General features: G+C 44.6%; 1 protein-coding gene across 2 annotated transcripts; it reads right to left on the minus strand.

Annotated features, from left to right (window-relative positions):
• Positions 1–3346: 3346 nt before the first annotated feature.
• LOC147903112 (HhH-GPD base excision DNA repair family protein) lies at positions 3347–21493 on the minus strand. Of its 2 annotated transcripts, XM_087373347.1 has the most exons (8): positions 21211–21493; positions 20958–20999; positions 20685–20744; positions 20382–20504; positions 15026–15123; positions 4252–4817; positions 3932–4035; positions 3347–3811 (listed from the first exon to the last, which is right to left on the minus strand). In XM_087373347.1, exons 1-8 carry the CDS (start codon positions 21343–21345, stop codon positions 3731–3733), a joined length of 1209 nt encoding a protein of 402 aa, XP_087229473.1. In that variant the 5' UTR covers positions 21346–21493; the 3' UTR covers positions 3347–3730. The 2 variants fall into 2 exon arrangements, with proteins under 2 accessions (XP_087229473.1, XP_087229472.1); XM_087373346.1 differs by having other exon boundaries at positions 20958–21493.
• Positions 21494–27227: the final 5734 nt, after the last annotated feature.

Below are 27227 nucleotides of genomic sequence, written 5' to 3' on the forward strand. Positions count from 1 at the left end.
TCTGCAATTTTTCCCTCACCGTTGGTTACTTCATTGTCTAACTTGGACACTATGCAACTCGCCTCTCCAACGACAACCGCAACCTTACGATAACCTAGTCTCTAAGTTACACAAAGACTCCAACAACGATCGAACGTCATCGACATCAACTACATCAACATGATGACACGATACCTTGCACGCTCTCAGCCATGTCCATTTCGCAAGCACTTCCCATCACAATGCAACACCTTTCTTTTCACCTCGAGATTCAACAGTCTCCTTTCGAATTCAGAATCTCTCAAATCTTTAGGCACAAAACCAGAACACTACAAACACTTGGAATCTTCGGGCACATAGGTACAGTAATACAAACACTAGCTAATCTGACAAACATACCGTTATACCACGATCATGAACCCTTTTATGGAGGAGCTCCCATGACCAAAAAACAGAAATAACATATGCTTTAACAGTCCGAACTTCTTCAACCGGATTCATCCAACTGACTCTACTTACACCCAACAGATCGCACGACAGCACAACTCACGCCCCACAGATCACACGACAACACAAGTGGAAGGCCCTTTTTATTTACCCTTCCAAACCAACATCCAACAATAGTATGTTGCATGCCCGATTTACTTGGGTGTCTTCGAGCAGGTACAATCGAGATATCCAGGCACACGACTCGGGCAACCCTCCTTCGAAACTTCGATAGTACGAATCATCCTCTCGTTCGTAATCCACCTCTTCATCTCTAGTTGGAGAGCAAGGATTCAGTTCAACCATCAAGCCACAGCAAGGATTGCTTGCTGAGAAGAGCTGACAAGAGGACAAATCGCGTGAGAAGAGAAGAAATCGTGAACAAAAGCGCGCAAACAAGGGAGCTCCTAATATCAACCCTACTCCTAGAACTCTACCCTAACCACACAACTAACACTACCCTAACCCTAAGGTTCCCACTAATCGCACCACTAATCCCGACCTAACCCTAATGGTTCCGCTAACCTGGTCAAATTGACTAGGAACTCACAACCCCGCCATTTTCCCAGCCCAACCTACAAAAGATGGCACTACCCTACGACCCTTGCAAGGCCAAAAAGAAAATAGAGAGGAATTAAGATTTACGGCCACTTTAGTAATCCACTAACCCCAAACTAGCCCTAAAAATTGCTAACCTAATAATTAAACCTCACACTAACACGGTAGACATGACCAACTCCAAAAGAACAAACACGAAGGCCCGAAATCTCTAACAGGTACCTTCCCATAGTCCCTTGAGAGCGCCAACGAGTAAACAAATTAAAATGCGACCCACAAGGCATGAAGAATAACCGGAAGGGAATAGGCACAAACTCATTGACCAACGACCAACCTAAAGTCCCATTCCAAGTAGTAGCGTCTCCATGTTCAAGGATAGGTAGGTGGCAGATCTTGGAGGCATAATCCATTCGTCTGGCAAACCTGTGTGGACAAAGTCCACAGGAAATCGAATATTTGCGGAGTCAATTGATCGATTTAAAGAAGGATGAAACAAATTCAATACCACTTTCACGCTATATAAAATGTATTTTCCAAACATTTGGATTCGAGGCATCTTGTGACCCTACGGGTCGTTGGACCTTTTGCTCATCCTAAACTTTTGGACGCGAGTAAGTTGGATTCTTCTTCAATTGTTAAGTGCTTCATATAGAAAAAAATATTCTAGAGATACTATTATGAGGCCCCCTTGGGGCCATTTTATAGGGGCTGGTACCCCTTATCTGCACCAACCAGCCAGCCCTGCTAGCTGACTTTCCTGCCCCTCTAACCGACCCCACAAAGCCCTATTTATTGGGTTGTGGGCACCCCTTTTGGGGCTGTCTGGCCGACTTGGTTGGCCAGCCGACCAGCCAGCCCAGCACTATTTAAGGGCAGGGCACTGCCCATTTGCAGCCACCTTCCAGGATAACTGGTCCCATCCAGTTTACCAGACTCTCCAAAGTTAGGGATGGTGAAAGAAGGAACTCGACTGAAAGAGGAAGGAAGAGCAATGGCTGAAGATGCTTTTGCTTCTAAAATCGACATCTCTGCCGCTATACCACACAGCAAAATCGAAAAGCCAACACCACCATCTGCAGATAAGAACTCTGTACACACTTGACTGAACCGGAGTCACCCACTTCTCGCAAGGGCACATTCGTCCAGCCGTGGAAGTCGATTCCCTAGGGCATTGAATCAAGGTCGTCCTTTAGCAAGCTCCCTGCCTTCAAGCTCCCACAATTGTGAGCCTCCTATCTGGGCTCTAATACCATATTGGAAATCGTCCAGCACAGGGTACACACAGCGAAAGACTGATAGAATAGCCCAAGAGCTCACACAGTGTGTGGTGTGGGTGGAATCACAAACTCCTTTCCTTAACGTGCTTCACATAGATGTGCAGAACAGTAAATAGGCAATGCTCAGAAGAGATATAGGACCAACAAAATATTTCCCTCCAATGGACACAATACAATAGAGGCCAAAGTCCCACTAAACTGTGGTCCTTTGTCCTCACCAAAGTACTGCCTCGGAGACACTCCTAGATCCTTTGACTCTGTGTGCTCCACCTCAAGCGTATGTAGACCTGAGTCTCCGTGTCTGATCACTCCACCTTGCTGCCTGAGTATACAGCCTAGGTGGGCAGCTTCCATTGAGCTATGTCTGCAGCTCCTCAGCCTTCTTTGTCCTCCTAGAATTGGACCCAAAGGGTGCTGAACTGCTGCACCAAACTGCTCCTCATAGGCTGCTCCATAGATACTGTTATGAGGCCCCAAGGGGACGCTTTTAGAGGGGCTGGTAGGCCCCTATCCGCACCGACCCGCCAGCCCTGCTGGCCGACTTCCCTGCCCCTCCAACCGACCCCACAAAGGACTGCGGACACCCCTTTTGGGGTTGTGTGCTGGTGAACTTGGTTGGCCAGCCGATGAGCCAGCCCAGCCCTATTTAAGGGCAGGGCACTGCCGATTTGCAGCCCTCCTTGTATGCAGGGGCCCAGCCCTTTTGTCTGCCCATAACCTGCGAGGTGCTGCCCCTCTCTCTCTCTTCTCTGGGCATATCTTGCCCTAGGTCTCCCTCCCCCATGCTCGCCTCATTTGGGGGCTTACAGATGGGGAGGTGACCTTTCCAACATCTTGTGGCCATCAAAGATGGAGTCATAATCGTTTAAAAATGGCTTTTTATGAAGCCTTCAATTCCCCCTTAGCTACATTAGGGGTGAAGAACATTATTAGAAATTCTATACCCACGCACTCTTAAAGAACAGATGTGAATTCGGACAATTGGGTACCAAGGATATGCATGATTTGCAAGCAGTTGGAGGCCAAACTTCTACACTGTACTTGGATCATCTCCTTCAATGTCCGCATTATAAAGCTTTTAAGCATGAATCCACTGCATAAACTGATGCCTTCATAACATATTACAGGATGTCATATATTGATAGTACCTTTACTTCCTATGAAGAGCCATCAAACCATTGTCCATTATCCAGTAATACAGGCTAAGATGAATAACTTGTTGTATGCTAGTGTTGCTGTGTCCAAATAGTAAGGAATTCAGTTGACATAGAAGTAGACCATGGAGCCCTAATAGTGGAAAAGAAAGTATTGCGTCACAAAATCTGTACCTCATAAAATCTCAAGGCGCAAAACTTTGCCGCTTGAAAAGTTGCTACTGTTTCCGCATGGAAGAGGTCACAGCAGAATCTGAGCCTAATCATTCTTCAAAATCATGTTGTTTTTCTCTTTCTTTGTAGGCCCGATATGAAACCCAACCTAGCATGACAAAATTCTAAAAACATCTCGTACACCTGCAAAATGGTAGACTCATTGATGCTTGAAAGGACAGAAAAGGTGATGTAAGTCTTATCAAGCAGCACTTGAAATTCATTTAAATCAGAAGAAATTTCTACACTGCCAGAATCAAATACCTTCCTAACACCACTGGTCAAACCAACGTCTTGTATTGCATTCGCATGCACCCATCTCATCCTGATCCCGTTCACTTCCAAATCTTGGGCCTCCAAGCTCACATCTTTGCTTCACAGAGCAGCAATACATTACATGTAAGCATTCGTTTCTTAAATCTTCATACCAGCTTTACCTACATATTATCATGTGTCCAAAGGTGCACACGCACATGTGTGTGTGTGTGTGTGTGTGTGTTTTTACGCACGCACACGTACACTCACAGAAGTACACCCCCGTGGGTGCGCCAGCTGATGTGAGAAGAGAGAGAGAACCCGCTTACCGTTGTCACTAATTTGTATCCATTCAATTTCCATGTGCAAACGAATGTGCGAGAACACATGTACATATCTCCCCACAGCTTCTCGTGCTTTAATGATATGATGGCCCTTGTCAATTTTACATCCCAATAAGCCTTTCAAATAGGTATCAACTGCAGCCTTGCGCATTTTTAATGAAGTTTTAGGCCCAGCAAGACTAGCAGATGGAAATTCCCACAAGCCTGCAAGCAGTCCTGTCTGCGGCCTCTTTACAAGCAAAAATGACCCATCTGGAATAGTTCTGTGCAAATTTATGGCTGTGGTTCCACTTCTTTCAAGAACACACACAGCTACATACTGTTGCCTAGGGGAAGTCTTGGAAACCTTGATAGGGAAATCAGTAACAACTGGTGCAGGACTTGCAGACCCTCCAGCCACCTGAGAATGCGCATATGCTTCACAATTATCTTGTATCGGACATGAAGCACAATCAGGAGCTGTATTTGAGCATTTTATTGCACCAAGCTCCATGAGTGCTTGATTGAGATCGCCTGGTCTTTTTGTATCAACAAGCTGCCCTGCCAAAAACCTGTAAACATAGTAGGAACTTCCGTTATTTAATGTGGCATTTGTGCTCTCTCTCTCTCTCTCTCTCTCTCTCTCTCTCTCTCTCTGCCTACCTGCCACATATCCGCTGCTGCCTTGCCACCTTTTGGAGCTGAAACATCTTCGTGGAGCCGGTGCACTTCACGAGCTGCTGTGCCACCCTTACTTGCTGCCACCGCTGCCTCGCATCCTCCTACAGGCCTGTGGAGCCACTTTCTTGCTGTCGCAACCCTCTACAGTCCCCCTCCTCCCCGAGGACTGTTCTTGCTGCATCTCTAGACCAGGCCACCCAAGGGGCTGCACATTGTATACCAGGCCCCAGCCAGGGGGATGCCCTTTCACCACATTGCAATAGGCAGCAAAAAGCTGCAGCACCATCTGCTCTAGGGTGCCACGACCACCCTAGGGCCTGCTCCAGGCTACCTAGGCCTCTCTTAGGAACTATACCAGGTCACAGGAGGGTAGCAGACCTTGCTGCGCCATTCTAGCCTGGACCGACCTGCAAGGAGCTGAAAAGAACTTGTAAGAAAATACAAAAGAACAGAGCCCAATACACCTCGACCTACTGTAGCACACTTCAGGGACCGCACCGCTATTGACGGTGTGAGGGGCAGCTCCAAAGTTTTCAGCATCATCGTCATCATCAGTGTTTGGAGTCCCAGCCGACTCACTATACTACCACAACACAGTATGCCTCATTTCTGTCACCCTTACCCCTCACTTCCCCTCCTCACAGTCGGTCCCGCCATACCCACACTGCAGCTGTCCCCTCTCCATGCTCCACTTCCTCCCCCCATCATCCAGCCTTTCACACCACACCCATACACACTTCATGGCCACACTGTCCCATTAGACTCATGGGACCATGTTCTCCTAAAAATACACCACCTCCGCACAGGGGCTACGCACTGAGCATTTGGCTCATAGACAAGAGGTCTTGACCCCAATTCTAGCACAGATGTTCAATCATGCTGTGTGCCATGGCTTCCTCCCTACTTGGGAGTACCACCACCGTTGTGCCGACACACAAAGCAAGGGATTCCATGGATACTGGGAATTGCCCGCACACTCACATGATTGATCATACACTGGCCAAGATCTATGGATCAGTATTGGAGAGCCTCCACCCGTATTCAAATACACTTTGACCATGCCCTAGATGCAATGTATATGAGCCACTTGTCTCATGAGTTACCGACCCGCCTGGGAGACGATGTAGACCTCGCCCATGCCTCAGACACTTTGGTTTCAATGGTCAAAACACCAATATCAGGTCTTTTCTCACGACTAACTCAACAGCCCAATCCCCAACCAGAAAGATGCCCCAGAATCCATGGTTTGATGACAAGTGCCAGGAGATGAGATCTTGCCTCATACGAGAGCAGACTCTGGGACACTTGATGAAGCTAGAGGCACAGCGGATCTATCAGCGCTTGACACAATGCAAGAGGCAAGCATTCCTTTCACGCAGGATGGATGAGGTGATTAGATCCTTTTGAGGCGGTGCCTGCATACTCCTATCTGAGGAGAAATCACCTATTCCCATCATGGACCTGATGTGTGGAACACTTATGCGGCATCCATTTATGACGCCCCGATGCAGACACCATCTGACATGTCCGGCCTTCCCAAACCCACCACTTGCAAACTGTTCACACCACAGAATTTGCGAGCTGCATTATGTCGGCTCCACAAGCGGAGAGCTCAGGACCATGAGGGGCTACGCACCGAGCATTTGGCTCATAGACAAGAGGTCTTGACCCCGATTCTAGCATAGATGTTCAATCATGATGTGTGCCATGGCTTCCTCCCTACTTGGAGTACCACCACCATTGTGCCAACACACAAAGCAAGGGATTCCATGGATACTGGGAATTGCCCGCACACTCACATGATCAATCATACACTAGCCAAGATCTATGGATCAATACTGGAGAGAGAGATCAGCTCCTACATGGAGGCACACGAATAGTGGGCACTAGGGCAGGTTGGATTTCGGACACAGCATTCTACTCTTGCTCACATATTCATGCTGCGGGCAGTCATGGAGGAGGCGAGATCGAGATCCCAAAAATCCTCCTTGTTTTGTAGACTTTCGGAAGGCCTTCAACATAGTTCCACGATCCCCATGATCAAACAACTTCAGGAGATGCAGATCCCAAGAGTCACAATCTGGGGCATGATGAGATTATATGTGTCATTCAGAGGGAAAGTACAAGCCCCTAGAGGCCTATCAGATAGGATCGAGAGCACGATAGGGGTGAAGCAGGGATGCCCTCTCTCACCGACACTATTTGGGCTTCCATTGATCATCAAATCACGACTTTCATTGACCATCTAGGAGGTGAGCGATCACTATTGGCTTCCTCAGCAACAAGCCTATAGAGACACCTGGAAGCCCTAGAGGTGTTTTGCACAGAGAGAGACATGACAGTCAACCTTGGCAAGACCAAGGTCATGATCTTCGGGCAGTGCTTCAGTAAACACAGCTTCAGATATCGAGGGGAGTCAGTGAAGATTGTACAATCGTACACTTATCTAGGGGCAGGTTTTGTAAGTTCAGTCTTCACGATGACCCATGCAACCACAGCACGACTTATAGGAGCACAGCGAGCTCTAGCCTGTTTAGAGAGGTTATACTTCAGGCACATTTCCAAGAACCCCTGATGAAGGGATGGCTTTTTGACACACTAGTGAGACCGACAGCCATGTACACAATACCCTTCTGGGCGGTGAACTATCAGTGTGACTCAGTGGCGATGCTTCGAGAGGTTGCAGTTGACTATAAGATCCAAGATGATTCGTAGCAAGCCCTTAGTCCCCCATTAGATCATACTGGCAGAGTTCGGCATGATTCCACTTCAAATCGATGCCATCTTCCAGACGGTCACTTACCTTCAAAGGGTTTGGACCTTACCCAAAGAGAGATTACCGAGACCAGTGCTAGAGTCATCTATACGACTTGCTGAGAATGGGATTAGCATGGATTGGTTTGCCAAATGGTTTTGCAATCAAGGCATTCAGATGGACCGTCTCCCAAGAGGTGGAGACATACAAGCACTTCCTATGTACTTGCCCTGTTTACTATGAGATCCGAGGGCGATACCATTGCCTATCTCAAGAGGGACTTGGTTTGCTCTCTCCCGTCTAATCGACTTTCAAGACGAGGGCCTGTGTTGGTCTCTATCTGCTCATGGAGATGCAACGACAAGGAAAAGACCCTGTTGCCCCACATCAAAGAGTAGGAGGCAGTTACACATGAGACTATGATAGATCGAGCTCAACAACATGTCACAGATTTCTACACTTTTGAGTCTACCCCTGGACATGGAGGAGGAGATATAGGATATGAGGGCCACATGGGTCCGTGGGATGAGACAACGGCAAGTAGAGACACGCACAATGGAGGTTCAACAGCCCATCATAGCTACTTGGAGGCGATCATTTGACCAGAGGAATCACTCTCAACATGCGTCCCCCGCCTCAGTGAGAGAAGACCTGGAAAACACAAATACGAGACATTTTTGCAGCCCATAGTAGATCTATGGGCTGCAAAAAAAAACCCTTCTAGGGGGTGATCTTTCAGTGACTGAGTGGTGACGCTTCGAGAGGTTGCAATTGACTATAGGATCCAGGATGACTCGGAGCAAGCCCTCAATCCTCACCAGATCATACATGCAGAGTTCGGCATGACCCCACTCCAAATTGTGCTATCTTCTAGACGGTTACTTACCTTCAAACGATTTGGACCTTGACCAGAGGAAGATTATCGCGACTAGCGCTAGAGTCGTCTATACTACTAGTCATCTGTTACGCTCAAGTTGAGGCAACATGACCTCGGAAGAGTCAGTTGACATTTTCCTTTAAAGGATCAATGTTTGTATTATATTTGTTTGAGCTTCATGTAAATGATAAAAAAGGAATCAAGGTCAAGGTCTTTGTTGAGGATGACATGGCACAAGACTAGGTGGATCTAAGGCTAAGGGGTCTAAATGCATTAAATGTGCCAAGAGGCAAATGATTTCAATGATATCCCCAGAGAAGGGTAAATGATGCATTTAGGAGGTACCCTAGAATGAAGACATGTGGCATACTAGATCCATCTAGGGAATTGGGGCTCGGTGGAACTTTGCAAGCAGGAGCTTTCACGAAAATTTTTAGACTTGATGAGTTTGCTACCACCGAGGTTGGCTAGGAGAAAGTGTGTGTGCCTATGCCCGTGATTTACAGAGAAAATTAGGCGTTAACAGTTTATATACGTAAGATTTTGGTATCAGAGCGCTGGACACAGGATTGCATCAGACTGTGGGAGTTTGGAGCGATGCTTCGCTCAGAGTGCAAAATACAGTTGAGGTGTTGTGTTGGGCTTGCCTTGGTCTGTCGTGCGGGTGTAGATCGTCAGCGAATCGTGTGTGCTGGTGGTTTGGTGGGAAGAAATGCACACAAAGTCGTACGGGATCGGAGTCAAAGACGAAGTCTGTGCGTGGGCATTGTGACGGGAATCTAATGAGATGTTGACGATTTGAAGGCGAGGTAGCAGGAGTTCACGATTGCTAGCAGAGGGCTATTGTGTCGTCACGGGACTTGCATGTGCTACTTGAAGGGCGCTTGGAGTTCGATACCAAGGTCCATTTGTTTAGTGGAAAGGAGCTTTGTGGACATCGATCCTGCTTTGCTCATTGGTCGTCAGCACGGAACTCATTTCCTCCGAGTTGTGGTCATGCGAGTCTTGGTGCTCGGAACTCTTACCTCGCGTGTGTAGCGTTGAGGTTGAAATTATAAATGCGCTGAAAACTTTGTGCCGCCTTTTGCCCAAGTTCAATAAAACGCTTTGGATCAGAAAAGACTCATTGTCAAGAAACGTTTAGGCGTCTAAGTTCTCCCACAGGTGATCTCGTTGGTGCGTGAGCTTGAGGAAAGGGTAGGTGGTCCCGCATGTTCGTGGTCACAAGACAAGTGATAAATACTGATTGGGAGTGGAGTGTAGGGACAAGTGGATCTCTTCATGAAGCAGAAATATGACCAAGGAGCTTTCTATGCCTTTTAAGTTTTGTTGTGGTACATGCTAGTTATTTGCCCTCGATGTTTGAGCTATTTGAGATTGCAGATATTTCCCTAGTATAGGGAAAAGATATTCATCTTGGTTCTCAGCTATTTTCAGTTGATGGTGATGCCTGTTTAGGCACTTTTTGTGGTTATGAGATTGAAAAGCAATTTGTAAATACAGTTTTAGGCGGTGTTTTATTTATTTAAAATTTATTTATTATTATTATTTTTTTTAACAACCACCCCATCGACCTAAATGGAAGTAGAAGAAGAAGCTTCTAGGGTGGATCCCGTAGAATCGGGAGTCCGGCCGACCCCGCAGGTGTCGCGCCCAGCAGGCCATACACTATTTGGTAGAATTGCATTATTGGAGGATGCCTTGCAACAGATTTTAGCGCAACAGTTACAAGCAAATGTAGGGCAATTTGAGCTCAGGAAAATGGTTCATAGTATGTCTACCAAACCATCTCATGAAGAGAAAGATAAAGCCCAATGGAGCCTAAATCCAATGTTCATACGGTCGAGCCTAGCAGGGCTAAGGTACCTAATATTGCCAATTATAGGCCAGAAAAGTATTCTGGTCGGATGTCTGACCGTAGTTCCGATATCATAGAGACCTGGTTACACAAATGGGACGAGGCATTCACCATTTGTGAAATCAGGAATGATATGAAGAAAACCCGCGAGGCCACCCATATGTTTAATGAGGCAGCGGACAGGCGGTGGATAAAACAGCAGAAAGATGGAGTGGCATCCACTACTTGGAAGGGGTTTAAAAAAGAATTTAGAAAACACTTCTTACCTCCTGACGAAGCATCCTGAGCTTGGGATCAGTATCGAAACCTTCGTCAGAGAAATTTATCAGTGGCGGAATACACTAATAAGTTCAGAGAAAGTGTAATAAAAGTTTATGAATCCCTACCTCAGTCAATCCAGGTAAAAGATTTTATCTTTGGATTGAATGATCGGATCAAGATGGAAGTTCGGGCTAAGTATGCGAACACGCTAGATGAAGCAATTGCCATAGCCCTGAACTAAGGGAACAGACCAAGTGGGTTTGTGCAAGTTGGGACTCGGTATGAGTACCCGAAGAAAACTGGATTTAAGAAGAAGTGGGTTAGCAAAGGGAGTGCCTCACAGCCTAATGGTCAAGCCAAGTAGGCGAAGCCAGTTGAGACTCGTAAAGCAACTACCACCATTGGAATGAAAAGAAAAGTAACACCAATGGTAGCGAAGTCTTCTTTGAACCCAGAGCAAAGAGAAAAAGCGAGGAGAGAAGGCTTGTGTTTTGGATGCCTTCAGCTTCATCAGTGGAAAGATTGTCCACGAAACAAGGATCGTTAGATGGCTGAGATGGTGATCTCAGAATGCGACGTGGAAATGGAGGGAAGTCCCAGAGCAGAACAAATGTAGATTCAGCTAGCGGGACATAAAACCGCTTTTAGAAGCAGGTTTAGACATTATGAATTTTTGGTAATGCCGTTTGGACTTACCAATGCTCCAGCTACATTCATCATGCTTATGAATGATTTACTATGTCCGTATATTGGAAAGTTTGTAGTACATTTTATTGATGATATTCTAGTGTTCAGCAAAACTAGTGCTGAGCATCACAAACACTGTTCAATACTTTGAGGAAAGCCAGTCTTTATGTAAATAAAAAGAAAATTGTACTGTGTATGGTAAGACTTGAATATTTAGGATTCATTATTACTCCTGAGGGGGTAGAAATGGATCCAAAGAAAGTGGCTGCGATACTAACTTGGCCTATCCCTCAGAGTTTGACCGCTTTGCAATCATTCTTGGGATTTGTCCAATTTTATCGAAGGCATATCAAAGGATATTCCAAAATAGTATCGCCATTGACTGATCTGACCTCAGATAAAGTACCTTTTATATGGGGACAAAATCAACAGGAGAGTTTTAACACCATAAAACAAGCTGTGGTCTCAGGACCGGTGTTAAAAATAGTTGATCCCCAAAAACCATTTTTCCTTGAAACCGATGCAAGTGGCATTGCAGTAGGAGTAGTTCTTCTCCAAGAGGGAAGGCCAGTAGCCTTTGAAAGCAAGAAGCTTTCTCCCTCTCAATGAAATTGGCCAACTCATGAATTAGAGTTATATGCTGTTGTCCATGCTCTGAAAACATGGAGACATTATTTATATGGGTCAGAGTTTTATGTTGATGTTGACCATGATACTCTGAAACATATTTATAAACAACCTGACTTGAGAGGCCACCAAGCTAGGTAGACAGAACTCATGCAGGAGTTTAACTTGACGATTCGGTACCGAAGGGGGAAGGATAATAAAGTTACTGATGCGTTGTTACGCATTATGCATAATATGAGTTTCACGGTATTAGAGAGTGCTCTAATGACCGAGATTAGAGAAACTCAAAAGCAAGAAGCTTTCTCCCTCTCAACGAAATTGGCCAACTCATGAATTAGAGATATATGCTGTTGTCCATGCTCTGAAAACATGGAGACATTATTTATATGGGTTAGAGTTTTATGTTGATATTGATCATGATACTCTGAAACATTTTTGTAAACAACCTGACTTGAGAGGCCGCCAAGCTAGGTGGGCAGAACTCATGCAGGAGTTTAACTTGACGATTCGGTACTGAAGGGGGAAGGATAATAAAGTTGCTAATGCGTTATCACGCATTATTGCATAATATGAGTTTCACGGTATTAGAGAGTGCTCTAATGACCGAGATTAGAGAAACTCTAAAGGTGGACGAGTTCGTCCAGAGCCTTTGGCCTAAGGCTCATGTATTAAAACCCGGGGAAAAGGATGACCTAGCATCCAGAAAAGGCCAAATTTATGCAAGATATGCCATAAGGGATGGTATGCTGAAAAGAAATGGCAAGGTATAGTACCTAATCAAAATGACCTCAGGCAGAGAGTCCTTCAACAATGCCATGATAGTCCATGTGCGGGACATCCAGGAGTCAAGAAAACATATGATCTCGTGAAGCGAGATTTCTTTTGGCCAAAAATGAAAAAACATATTCATGAATATGTGACACGTTGTTTTTCGTGTCAAGTAAGTAAGGCAGAGCAGGTGAAGCCACCCGGACTTTTACAACCTTTGGAAATACCACTAGGTAGGTGAGAGAGCATTTCCATGGACTTTATTGTAAGTCTGCCTATGACACAAGGTGGATATGATTCTATCCTTGTGATAGTTGATCGTTTTACCAAGATGGCTCACTTCATTCCAACTAGAGAGTCTGTTAGTGCCCCGCAAGTGGCGGATTTGTTTATTAAACATATATTTCGTTTGCATGGATTACCCAAATCCATAGTGTCAAACAGGGATGTCAAATTTACCAATCATTTTTGGACTGCAGTGTTTGAGACACTAAGGACTGAGTTGGGAATGAGTAGTGGGAATCATCCAGAAAAGGATGGCCAGACGAAAAGAATTAACCAAATTTTAGAGGATATGCTTAGAGCATATGTGTCATTGAGGCAACATACATGGGACAACTCGTTGCCACTGTTAGAATTTGCCTACAATGATAGAAAACATTCCTCTACAGGGTTCAGTCCGTTTGAGCTAAACTATGGTTATAGACTAGCGAATCCAACTACAGTTGGAGTACCTCAGAAAGTACCTAGTGCCGCGAACTGTGTGCAGATGAAAACAGATCCGTTAGAGAATTTAAGGAAGGAGAAAAAGTTTTTCTCAGAGTTCCTTTGCACTCTAAGTCTTTGACTGCAGGAGAGTGTGCTAAGTTATCACCCTGATATTGTGGGCCATGGTTAATTCTAAAAAGAATGGGCAAGGTAGCCTATAAATTAGAATTACCGCAGGGTTGTAAGGTGCACCCAGTGTTTCATGTTTCTCGTTTAAAGAAATTTTTGCATACAGGTGACTCACTAATCGAGGGTGTTGTTTTGTTTCAGGAGATAGAGGATAATGCAAGACGCAAACCAACAAGAATCATGGACCGAGGAACAATGCAAGTATGCAATCAGAAGATACCCACGGTGTTGGTTGCATGGCATGGTTTACCTCTATCAGAAGCTACCTGGGAATCCGTATACCAGTTACAGAGAGTATTCCCAGACTTTATCATCGAGGACGCTGATGCATGAAGAGAGAAGGAATGTTACGCTCAAGATGAGGCGACATGACCTCGAAAGGGTCAGTCGACATTTTCCTTTAAAGGATCAATGTTTGTATTATATTTGTTTGAGCTTCATGTAAATGATCAAAAAGGAATCAACGTCAAGGTCTTTGGTGAGGGTGACATGGCACAAGACTAGGTGGATCTAAGACTAAGGGGTCTAAATGCATTAAATGTGCCAAGAGGCAAATGATTTCATGATATCCCAAGAGAGGGGTAAATGATGCATTTAGGAGGTACCCTAGAATGAAGACATGTGGCATACTAGATATTGTTTTCATCTTCAGACAAGTCTTGGCAAATTTTGCTAAAAGGATGAGTGTCAGCATGTCCTTAAATAACACACACCTTTTTTTTGGGGGGGTGAAATCCATGTAACTTTATATTACAATAAGCAGTTCCTAGAAAAGGAACTTGTAAATACATAAGAAAATGGCATAATAAGACAAGTAAACAGGAGAATCTAGCTGATGAGCACACAGACAATCATAAAATGATGGTCGTAGTGACTTCCGGAAGAAGTGAAACTTGGAGAAGGTGGGATCACCAAAGACTATATGATTCCTGTCCTTCCACACACTTTTTTTTGGGGGGTGGAATTTTGATGCTTTATATTACATAGAAGCTTCCCTTAAATGGGGAGCTCAACATTACCTGAGTAGAAGATCTCCGTATATGACATGTATACATTGTAGTCTATACAATGAGGCAAAGCAATTGTTTAGCTTTATTGGAGCCACCACAAGGTTTCAAGCATCAACTCTTTCACAGACTAGGGCAGCTACTGCTATGAAACTTTCCCCCCTTGTACTTGTGTTTCGCTCCACCTACATATTACATATACACAGTGATGAGGTACCTAGATGGCTACAATCAATATGATATATGCCAGCATGCACATACAACCTTCTGGTGTATAAAGTATCAACCATGGTTTGTTGCAGATCTACATTGCAGTTGGCAGACGATATTAAACAATTTTAATGACATGAATGGGATTTTACCATAAAGTCTTCAATGTGCTTGATGCTTTGGGATTGGTCGAAATAGCTTTCAGCCTACAAAGAACACGAATGACATTTCCATCGACCACAGGCACTGGCTGTCAATACAAAAATCACTCATGATTAGAAAAGCATCACAGTTTTTTCTCGAGTCCATATAATATACTATGATTGACAGTCAATTACATGAGTAAAACTATGTTCCTACTTTTTGACAGGAACCCTTTTAGATATGTAGCAGTTTGAAAGGAATTACTAACTAAAACAACATTCACATGCACAAATGGCTTTGCCAACTATCAACCACATGATCAAAACTAAGTTCCTTTTTTCCAATAGGAACCCTTATGTATGTAGCAATTTCAAAGATTCACTGCTAGGGACACCCGAGAGAGAACCAAGCTGACACTTCATAAAGAACATTGCAAAACAAAAGTTGGACAAGATGGCCTCACACTAGATGCTCTAAGCTCTTTTTTATCTACATTAATATGGGGTGATCTCTTATTGGATCACCACATGAGGTCTTAAAAGATTGCATATCCTTTGGATTTGAGACTCGCCTTTGTATTTTTCAGCTTCCAAAAAAATAGAAGGCAGCCATCACCACGATCTTTGTTAATGTTTGAAGATGATTGTGAGATAATGCTTTGCCCTCCCTCTTTTGTATGTTCTAAGGACTTTACCATTAAAAATATTTTTTCTGTTCCTTGAACAAAAATTCCAAGATATTGCTTGCCACATCCATGTTTTTTCATGGATGTTGCTCAATATATATCAATCACAGAAGAGTCTCCTACATGTTGTAGTCTGCTGAATTTTGTATTCCTACTCTTGCATTTGCGTTAAGATTTTGTACTCACCACATGATGTATTTTATACAAGACTGGGGATTTTTCTGTCCTCCTACTGAAAGATAAAATAGCTATTTCTTATGTCAACAAAAAATAAAAGCATGGAATTAAGATGCTGGACTCAGGACTTATATTTTCCCATCCTTCATTCCTAACTGCAATATATACCACTCTTATTTTAGGGAGATAATAAATGACTGGACTTTAGATGTTAGCAGGGCCTAAATCTTCTTCTATTTCAGAAACCAACATTGTTTAACCTTAAGCATTCACTTGCTGCCCCAAAAACTAGAGTGCTTAGAAATACGAGCTGTGGAAATGCAAGGAGCTGCTATTTACTGTCTGTAAAGACCCAATTGGTGCTACAGGGCAGACAATTTTGAAAGAGTGGCTGCGGAGAGGTACTTTGAAGCTTTCTTGCTATGGCTTGCTAGACCTCCTCCACCTATAGCAATCATAGGGAATCCGCTATTCAGCAACTAATCAATCCCCAATTTATGGGGCAATCTAATAGCTCATAGGCCAGCCAAAAGGCCAGCCATCTCAGCCAACCAAGTGGCCAGAAAGACCAGCTGGTCTGGCCGACCACTTGGCCGACCAGCTGGCCGACCAGCTGGCTGACCTACCGACCAGCTGGCTGACCAGCTAGGTCTAGCCTATAAAAGGCTTCTGCCCCCACACTTCCTTTGACAGGACAGGACCTGCAGCTGCTCCTCATCTCCTCCATCTTTTGCTGCAGGCCCGCCTGCTCCATCTACCTCTCCTCTTCAGATTTGCCTTCTCTGCTGCCTCCTCTTCTGCCTCTCCTTCCTGCCTCCTGGCTGCTCCATCCTATCCTCCAGATCTGTCCCAACTTCTGCTCCTCTGCTCAGATCTGCTCCTCTACTCCAGATCAGCTCCTTCTGCTCCAGATCTGTCCCATCCTACTCCAGATCTGTTCCCTTCTGCTCCTCTGCTCCAGATCAGCTCCTTCTGCCCCAGATCAGCTCCTTTTCTTCATCATGTTGCTATTCCAGATAGCCTGAAGGTTCCTTCCTCAGAGCATGCTGGTTTTCAGCCATTTCCTAGGGCAGCTCCAGCCCCTCATCATCCTCGTCATCATTGAGCTACATGGAGGACTACGTTACGCTCCCTCTGCTGCTATCTTTTCTACTGTCTCTCTACATGGAATCATCTTTCTGATTCACCTCAGCCACGGTCCTTCAGACACGACGGCTTGAGGTTCTTGTATTCAGTTTTTCATATTACCGACAGGCACTATGTTTTCTGAGTTCCGTTCTTCAGTTGTGTCTGAGTATTGTCTACTTTTTGATCGCTCCACTGCAAACCCTACAGTTTCTCTATATGGTATCAGAGCCATGGTGATCTAAAGACCCCAGATCTCTGGTGATCTAAAGATTCTGCTTCTTCATGGAGACCATAGGTACGGGGAGCATCACTCCTATGAACATATCTTTTTCCTCTTCATTCCGCTACGCACTAAGGGAGAGAACTCCATCTTCTACTCCCATCCCTCCCTCCCTTTCAGAACACCATCTTCTACTCCCATCCCTCCCTCCCTTTCAAAACACCATCTTCTACTCCCATCCCTCCCTCCCTTTTCGGTTTCTGGCTTGACACTCCCCATTCCTTCGAAAGAGGGGGTCATGATCCTTCACCTCTACCTCCATCGGCATCGACTTCCAGGATCTACAAGTTCTCCCTAGGCGGGACCCTTTCTGTTCACATGTGTCTAGATGATTGTTGTTTCGAATCTTCCACCTGCATGGAGGCGGGGATAGACTCCTCTCTCCTGAGGTCCAAGATCGGACACACACTGGCTCACTGTTCAGCTCCAACCTCTCTGGATTATCAGTACTGCTACGATAAATTTGTTCTTTACCTTTGCTCTTTCCTCCACCTTTCGGCGGTGAGAGGGGGTGGCTTATTCTCTCAAGCTTCACAGTGATCTTATTTCTATATGGTATCATACGTGTAACTCCGACACTTAGAGGAAGTGAACAATTCCCTTGCAAGGGCACTCCTCTTGTGATCTCCTTTTGGGCATTTCACAGGGATAGCCAGCACCACCATCGACATCCCTACACGAAGCTCAAAGCACACACTGTTTGCCCCTCCAAATTGGCAATTGAGAGGGGGTATTCAGCAACTAAGCAATCCCCAATTTATGGGGCAATCTAATAGCTCACAAGCCAACCAAAAGGCCAGCCATCTCAGCCAACCAAGTGGCCAGAAAGACCAGCTGGTCTGGCCGACCAGCTGGCAGGCCCACCGACCAGCTGGCCGACCAGCTGGCAGACCTACCGACCAGCTGGCCGACCAGCTAGGTCTGGCCTATAAAAGGCTTCTGCCCCCACACTTCCTTTGACAGGACAGGACCTGCAGCTGCTCCTCATCTCCTCCATCTTTTGCTGCAGGCCCGCCTGCTCCATCTACCTCTCCTCTTTAGATTTGCCTTCTCTGCTGCCTCCTCTTCTGCCTCTCCTTCCTGCCTCCTGGCTGCTCCATCCTCTCCTCCAGATCTGTCCCAACTTCTGCTCCTCTGCTCAGATCTGCTCCTCTACTCCAGATCAGCTCCTTCTGCTCCAGATCTGTCCCATCCTACTCCAGATCTGTTCCCTTCTGCTCCTCTGCTCCAGATCAGCTCCTTCTGCCCCAGATCAGCTCCTTTTCTTCATCATGTTGCTATTCTAGATAGCCTGAAGGTTCCTTCCTCAGAGAATGCTGGTTTTCAGCCATTTCCTAGGGCAGCTCCAGCCCCTTATCATCCTCGTCATCATTGAGCTACATGGAGGACTGCGTTACGCTCCCTCTGCTACTATCTTTTCTACTGTCTCTCTACATGGAATCATCTTTCTGATTCACCTCAGCCACGGTCCTTCAGACACGACGGCTTGAGGCTCTTGTATTCAGTTTTTCATATTACCGACAGGCACTATGTTTTCTGAGTTCCGTTCTTCAGTTGTGTCTGAGTATTGTCTACTTTTTGATCGCTCCACTGCAAACCCTACAGTTTCTCTATATCCGCACCCTTTTTGAGGGAGTCCTAAACACACACGCACCCCTTCTCCATGAGCTCAACCATGGTGAGTTGAAATGTGCACAATCTCCATGATCATGCGCATCAGCAACCACAACAAATGATACTTCGCCAAGAGTTGCAAAGAGCTGTGGCAAGATGAGTAATGGTTTTCCTTTTGATTCAGGAGCATATGTTTTCAACATCTAATATCACACTTCGTCACTACCTTGCCGCCTCCATGGAGGGGCCCCGAATTTTGGTCTTCTACAGTAGGTGGGAGTAGAGGTGTCTGTATGCATAGACGGTCACACGGGAGAGGCCTTTGTTCTTTCTCGCTCAATTCGGGAGGCGACAGCCTGTTCCCCCTCGAGAGAGTGTCATTGGTTGAAGCAACAGGTTCCCTTGGAGGTTATTTCCCGATTTTGGTCACGACTATGAACCAACCACAAGCCTCGGAGAATAGAGGCCTAAGCATTGGCTGGTGGTTGGAGCAAATGAGGTTTGATGGTAGGAGTCTTCGTTGCACAAACAGAGATGCCTTGACTATCCAGACAGAGATTTGGAGACGATTCCTACACTATCTCTAGGGCTGTCCGGCAACGCAGAGGATTTGGATGGGAGCCGTCCAGATTGTGGCCAGCACCTTAGAGGCACATGAGGCGACTCCCCTACGGCCTGCACCCCTCGCCTTCACCAAAGGATACTGTATGGAGACGGTGTCCAACGTCACAGCTTGGGAATATCTAGGTTGCCTGCTGAAGTTTTGGGATGGGAGGCCATTAGGTTTCCTCGACAACCACCCTAGTCACCATCAGGTTCTAGAGCAACCATTGCCAAAAGATGGGAGTGTTTCTGCAAGGATTGGCCTGCAAGTATATTCTATGTCATTACCACGAGAGGTATTTGGAGGTTGTATAGACCTCCACCCAAGCAGTTAGCCCTGTTCCAGAGATCCCCTGGGCAGTGAGCTAGGTTCTCTGGAAACAAGCTTTTTTTCCCAACAAGAAGCTGTTTGTTTTTCTTTTCCCCATGATCAGCACCATATGGACTGCTGATTTGTATGGTTGATTCGCAAGTTTAATAGAAGGTTCTTTTCTCGGGGGGGGGATAAGATGCATCAAATTTTACTCTTACGATCCCTACTCACCAACCATTCAGCCATAAAATCAGTTCTAATAGTATGACCTATGTCTCACAATTATATTATCATTGCCCATATGTAGGTACACATTCCCAATACACAAACTCATACTCACACTTAATGCACATGTTGATGACAACTTGATTTTGTATTGTTCAATTTCACCCTTGGTAGGCATACTTTAGACAAGAATTGATTGAGATAGTAACATATCATAGGTATTTTGTTTTTTAGAAAATTTAGAAAAAAACTACGCCAGATTGAATGAGGTTCATTAATTGAGCTCAAAATCTAATTTTACAACTTTGAGCTGGAAACAAAAGCAAAGAAGCAGAAGACCTGATTAAAAGCTATTGATGCAATGGCCCCAGCTGTGTATTTACCAATCCCCGGAATCTTCTGTAATTCAACTACAGAAGATGGAAGTAAGCCCCCTCGTAGTTGGACGATCTCTTTAGCACCCTGTCCAGGATTTGAGATATCAACCAGGTAAACCTCTTGCAAGCAGAAGGAAAGGAACGACAAAATGAACAGCCATGATATAAGCCTGATAATGCCAGACTTCACTGCAGGTCCGTTCAGCAACCACAGTGGGGGAAAATGTTTAAGCACCAACTTATGAAATGCTTAAGGAGAGCATGCCTCAAGAAGAAAGCGTGCACGCCTGTAATATCCCAAGCCTGCCCACAGTGCATTCACTTCCTGATACAATGAGAGTCATCCACAAAGCAAAAGTCAGAGTTTCAGACTTTGAATATTGAAGTCAAGTTTGATCCTATTTCAGAGTGGTCACTCGTGGCACCGAGTAGAGAGGAAGGGAGAAAAAGGACTAATTATCGATTCCGTGATATATGTGTGTACAAGAGTGTCTGTGAGAAGAGCTTGCCGGGGAAGTGATAGGATCAAAAGCGGTACCTCCTCGGTCGCACCAGCGAGATCATTTACTGTCGGCCACTTCTGCATCCAACGATTAAAATAATGAATAACTGTGGCCACTCTAGTCTGCTGAAGCATCACTTCAGAAACCCAAGTCGCATAAGCTCGCTGTTGGGCGTGCTGATCGACTAGCTGACAGTCCTCGTTCGCCGAACAGTGACATGACGACTCGTCGCCGACGCTAGCTGGATCTTGTTGTCTCCAAGGCAGTACACGGTGGTGCGTATCATACCAATCCAGCAATTTGCGCGTGATCTGCGCCGCGTCTTTCTCTGTGAAGCGAAGGCCAGCCACATTCAAATCTTCGATATCCACGACCTCCCGCGAAGGAGCCAGGGTTGACGTGGTGGACGAACGAACTCGACATTTGCGGAGGGGCCGTGTGGATGATGATGATGCAGCAGCAGCAGCAGCCGCTGGAGACGCCAACGCCATGCTTCTCTCCATTGAGCCAAATTTTCGAAAAAATAGAAAACAACGGTCCCCTCACCAAGAAATGGCATGTGGTCCCCACATATTTGCAGAAGCCACAAACTGCCCAACAAACCAAGGGCGGGCTCATGGGATTCATAAGGAAGAAGAACAATTATATTCCTCCTTAAGTAATAGTGTATGGTTTTACTATCAATAAATGGGATGTTAATGGTGATATTATATCTATTATCGATGGCGCAAATACCACCTCATGTATCTATAGTTCAATTGTATCTACCATTGATTTTTCATGAGGAAATTTCCTCTCCTAGCATTGGCACGGCTCTTCTAGCATTAGCCCGTGCCAGGGCCTGGCTTGTAAAGTAATCGTTGGCCCCTCTGCTCACAAGGCACATCTATATGGGATAACTCCTAAGGGTGTGTCCTTGGTTTCTCTCAAAGGGGTTGTTTTGTTATTAACATGCATTTTGCATTATGCACTGCATCACATCACATGTTGCACTAACATGGATTTTGCATATGCAAATAGTGTTAGCTGATTTTGAAACTTCAACACAAATTTTCTATGAGATGGAATGTTTCAATAGCTCTAAGCACAAGTGCAAGTTAATTGGAAAGCAAAATGAGCAAGTAACCAGGTGCTTCAAGAGCAATTACTAGAGAAAATAAGCAAGTAACCAGGTGCTTCAAGAGCAGTTCAAGAGCATTTACTAGAGAAAATAAATACCTTGCAAGAGAGAGATGGAGGCTGTAATACAGAGCATGGATAAACTGCACAATTTTAATACTAAGGTCATATAGGACACGAAGAGAATACTAGAAGAGAATGCTAGAAGAGAATGACCCAACCCTTGAGCTTGTTAGCCTCGTGATTTGGGATTTTAATGCATTTCTTTGGCTTGAATCCCAACTTGGCAATGTCCATGTATGGTTTGAGTACTAAAAGACTATCATTTGCCAATGATGTGACTGCAATGTAGATGAAATGATGGGATGCAATAGGCGCTATGCAAATCAAATGATTGGATGCAATATGGGTTGTGCACAAAAGTGAAGTCCTGCTATTAGACAAAAAGAAACCACAAAATTGAGAGGAAGTTGGCCTTAAGATTTGCATTGGCAAACGAGCGAGCTAAGAACGATGGGGAAGGAAGGTAGTGTAGTCTTGAAAGGAAGGGTGATTGGAAGCTCCACACAAATGCTGCAGGCAACAAGCTAGTTTCATAAGAAATGCAACTTTTGCAACATTTAAAATGGACCAAAAGAGCTTTTGAGGAGAACATATTGGATTTGGAACCTCTAAGACCATCTATTGGGTCCATCTAATAGGTTGTCCCAGTTTCTATTGACACCGAAGGTATACTAGCAATTAGTACAAGGGAGATGTAGGTGCTCGCAGACGACAAGCACAAAGAGAGGTGGCAATGCAAATAGCACACCCCATCCTCAAGAGAGTTATTGCCCCTCTGTATGGAATTACATGAGACCTTATCCAAACTATAATTGTAGGGAAAGAGTGCTCCATAACCTAATAAGGTGTGTAGTTTGACCACGCAGTATGGTATATTTTAATCGTGTCCACAAGTGCTGGGTTGTACCCTTGCTATCAAAATGTACTCATTCCTTCAATGGTGCTCTTCTTTTCTTATGTACTCAATTAATAGGCAAAGATCTTTTCATGATATTGAGATATAATTATTGAGGGTGTTGGTTGGTTGTGGAGAATCCAAACTTGTTCCATGGGTTGGATGGTAGGGATGCCATTTTTTTGAAGGCCCATTGCAGATAGACAAACCTAGAAATGCTAGAGTTTCAAAATTTTCCCTCTATACATGGTGGAAGATGGGTGATGCTCCTAGGAGAGGTAGATTTAGGCCCCCTGTTATGAAAGTCAAAGGTCAAAGATTGATTGACGCTTGCAAGGAGAGTGTATCTCTAATCTATCCACACGGCGGTGGAGGGATGCAAGGCTTGTAGGGTCCTAGAAGGCTTGTGAGGTGCAAGGATTGCAGGGAGAACGCTTGTGTGAAGCAAAGTGATTTGAGGGCGTGTCTCTAATTCTACCAACTGTGGTGGAGTAAATTTGCATAGCCATCAAGCTTGCATGATGGCCACAAAAATTAGCTTAATTAGAGGAGGTGGATACTTATAGTAATGATGGTGGAAATTGGATACTTATAGTAATGATGGTGGAAATCGGCCACCGTGCTAGCACTACCATGTGGTCTAATGCAAAGATATCAAATTGGAAATTTTATATGCTCAATTAATTTCATATTGGAGAAAATTGGCCATTGTGCTGGCATTCAATAGGCTTAATTGGCATGTGGACACTTATAAGCTGGATGGTGGATCCAATATCACCGTGATGTCACTACCCAATTACTACTAGTTAGTGATCACATGCATGACTTTTAACTATTCCCACTATTAGAACTAGTTAGTGAGCACTAGCTTTAGTCAAGACCCTTGTAACTTATGTTATTTTCAACTTCACAATCACAGATTTGGTAATATAATGTAACATAATGGTGGTTGGGAAAATGATGGAGCAGAGACCACAGTCTAGATGAAATAACGGTATGGTGAGGATTAAGTGGTAACCCTTGAAGCTTGATTCGGATTAAGTGGGATGACTTAATTTCACTATTTTTAGCCACTAGGCTTGTAGGCAATTAAATAGCCATTGGGTTCCCGTAGCCACCTAGCTTGCATAATGGGACGACCATCTAATACCATTGCTATATGACCAACAAAGTTTGCAACGTGCTTCAAAGGGGTTCTGCTTTCCCTTCTTTAAAACAAAGTGCCACGTTGGAAAAACTTCCTTGTAGTGCCGCCTAGTTAGGCAGCCAATTGCTCATCAACTATAATTTGATCAAAATAGTCAATTGCTCGTCAAGGTTGCTTGGTGGACATTGGCTATTTAAGTGACATGAAGCCTCATCTATGCTCCCATCCTCATCGTCTCCACCACCCTAGTTGACTTCACACTACTCTAGCATCATCTCCATGGCCGTCGACGACTTCATAGTGCTCTACCATCGTCTCCCACACCCTCGTCTCCTTCTCAACCCTCCTGCTACATGTTCTACTCCACTCTCATCTACACCCTCTAGATCCACCAAGTGCTATGTCCCACCTCCAACCTATTTTGTTCTTGCTACTAGCTATTTTCAAAGTGGTGGCAATCCTCTCCCACAACCATAGAGTCGTTGATATGCTACAAGACCTTAATTGGTCAAGCAATCTGCTCAATTCAATCTATGTGAGATCTAGATCTGAGTGAATACAAGCTTGTTAATATATATACAAATTTCTTATGAATTTTGGTCCTATGAATATGAAATTTGGTCTTATGAATACTACTCTTATTTGAAAAATCTAGATATTTATTTTAGGATTGCCTTTAATGTCTTTAGGATTGGCCTTAATTTAAGGGATTCAAAAAGGTTTTGCATGGAGAATTGGCTAGTTACAACCATCATGGTCTCGCTTAATCATCGCAGTGGTTGATGTGGGCCACTATACCTATAGTATAATTTTAGCCATCACAATGGTTGTCTGTAGTGCCTCTTGTTCCACATCACTAACCCAGCATGGAAATTGCAATAGGTCTTATGAATATAAGCTTGTTAATGTATATATACAAGCTTGTTAATATATACAAACTTGTTATAGATTTTGGTTTTATGAATACTCGTCTTATGAATTTTTGTCTTGTGAATTCTGGTCTTATTGGGAAAATCCCAATATTTATATGGATACAATCCTGATTAAGATTTAGGATTGCCCTTAATGTCTTTAGGATTGGACTTAAATTAGGGGCTTCAAAAAATGTTTTGCATGCATTTGGTTTTTAATTGGTTGGTTATAGCCAACGTGGTGGTTGGCTCGGCCATCTCACAGTGGTTGACATTGGCCACCACAGGGCCTACTAGCCATTGTAGTGGTTGCATGCGGCACCATGAGTTTCACATCACCAGCCAACATGGCAGTTGTGATAGGGTTAACATGGCTATGGAGATGGTCTACCAAGTGTGGTGGTTGACATGGTCCACCAAGAATCCTGTCCAAGGCTTCAAAGATGCATGAGTATTGCCATGTGTAGGCACAAACATGGTAGTCTCATAGACTGCAGTGGCATGTTATTGCAGAATACATGTGGAGGCACCAACATAGTGGTTGGATACTGCAATGATATGTCTAACATTCACAATTTATCTAATGATGCTAGTAGCATTGGTGTAATAAAGGAGTCTGTACGATTCACACAAATGTTGAACTTGGGCCTCCCTTTCATGCCAAGAAAAGAAGCCACTGAGCATGTGTGCTACTCCACATCATCGTAACGTACCCACCAATTTTGTAATCCTACCCACCAATATACATTGCAATGTGCCGCAAATGTGGTTTCGAGATTGGCTATACCTATCGTGCATCATTGTTAAGGCAACTAGATTGGGCATACAACATATTTGATTCTTAGGTCATGAATCTTTGCATACTTTCATTATCCCATTCTTATTGGAAACCATCACATATGTCTTTTCCTCTAATGGTATCTCCATAAGACAAAGGAACTATGCTCCTTGTTGCTCCCACTAGCTCCCCCACCTTTGCCCTCAACCCTCACCTACTAGCTCCTCCACCTCTGCCCTCAACCTACTAACTCAACCCTCACCTACTAGCTCTTCCACCTATGTCTCAACCACTTGTGAGCTTGTCCCCCCTCCTCCACCTCCCCTTAGTCCCCTTTGCTACCTCTTCATGCTACCCCCTCCTCAATTGCCTCTTTTTCTCTCTTGCTTCTCTCCCTCATGCCACTCAATTGCCTTTCTCCTCCTCTCCCTTTTGCTTCTTTGCCCCCTTTTCTCCACCCTTGGTATTTTTCTCGCTCCTTTGCCTCCCTCCTAGGTCTGCCTAATTGCCTTTTGGAGTTAGTGGGACTTTTCAAACTTTTTTCCTTAGCTTAAAATTTGAGAGATCCTTTGGTTGTTTTTGCAAGTTTTTAGTACGGCTTTGGGTCATGGTTTTTGCTAAGAAGCCAAGGTAGAACCCTTGAGCCCTTTAGCTCCCCCTTCTTTTCCAATTCTATTGGTTGCCTTTGTGCCAACTTAGGTAGAACTGTTTGGGTGGTTGTAGTCCATAGTCCCCCCTCTTTTTCCTCAATGCATCCCCATTTTTATTCCTTTTGCATCCCTCCCTTTGCCTCTTCCTTTTTCTAATAAGTGCAATTCTTGTTTCATGTTCTTGGGTACATAGTCCTAGTGATGACCTTGTTCTCTAGCTAGAGGGGCTCTTATGGTAGCTCCCTTGACTCCCACAAGTATTTGGATTTCCCTCTCCTAAAAGGACAAATAGTAGGATTATAATAATGTACTTTAGTCTTTTGTAGGATAGAGCATTAGTGGGCCATATAGTAGGTCTTTATGCTCACAAGGATCTAGGTTAGAGGCTAGATCCAAGTGCTTGGTTCTAAGGGTGATCACATTCAAGAAGTCACCATTGTTGGGAGAAGTGTTTGAGTGCATGTGACACTACCCAACCTTCATGGAATAGAGTATAATTTTCCTTGGATTACATGAAGAACACATACCATGGTTTCATAGTTGATATATGGATACGATACATCATGCATTGTGGTTCCCAATGACACTTACCAACCCATAATTTCTTCTATCAACGGTTGTTTTGGTCAGTGCTAAAGTCTCCACCTACTACAACCTCAACCCTCATAGATGATGGGATTCTACAGCTGAAGATGATCATGGAGTACCTAGAGTCTATGACAAGGTCCTTCTATAGACCTCG

The sequence above is a fragment of the Dipteris shenzhenensis genome, chromosome 4 (genome assembly GCF_047967505.1).
Source record: "Dipteris shenzhenensis isolate YYH24624 ecotype China chromosome 4, Dip_SZ_1.0, whole genome shotgun sequence".
NCBI lineage: Eukaryota > Viridiplantae > Streptophyta > Polypodiopsida > Gleicheniales > Dipteridaceae > Dipteris > Dipteris shenzhenensis.

What these genes read in the sequence shown, in the direction of transcription:
- LOC147903112 (XM_087373346.1), bottom strand. Translation starts at nt 21,425, where the DNA reads ATGGAGAGAAGCATGGCGTTGGCGTCTCCAGCGGCTGCTGCTGCTGCT. An exon ending in GTGCACGCTTTCTTCTTGAG is followed by an intron (nt 20,505 to 20,684) that starts GCATGCTCTCCT and finishes AATCCTGGACAG; the next exon opens with GGTGCTAAAGAGATCGTCCA. An exon ending in CATCAATAGCTTTTAATCAG is followed by an intron (nt 15,124 to 20,381) that starts GTCTTCTGCTTC and finishes TTGTATTGACAG; the next exon opens with CCAGTGCCTGTGGTCGATGG.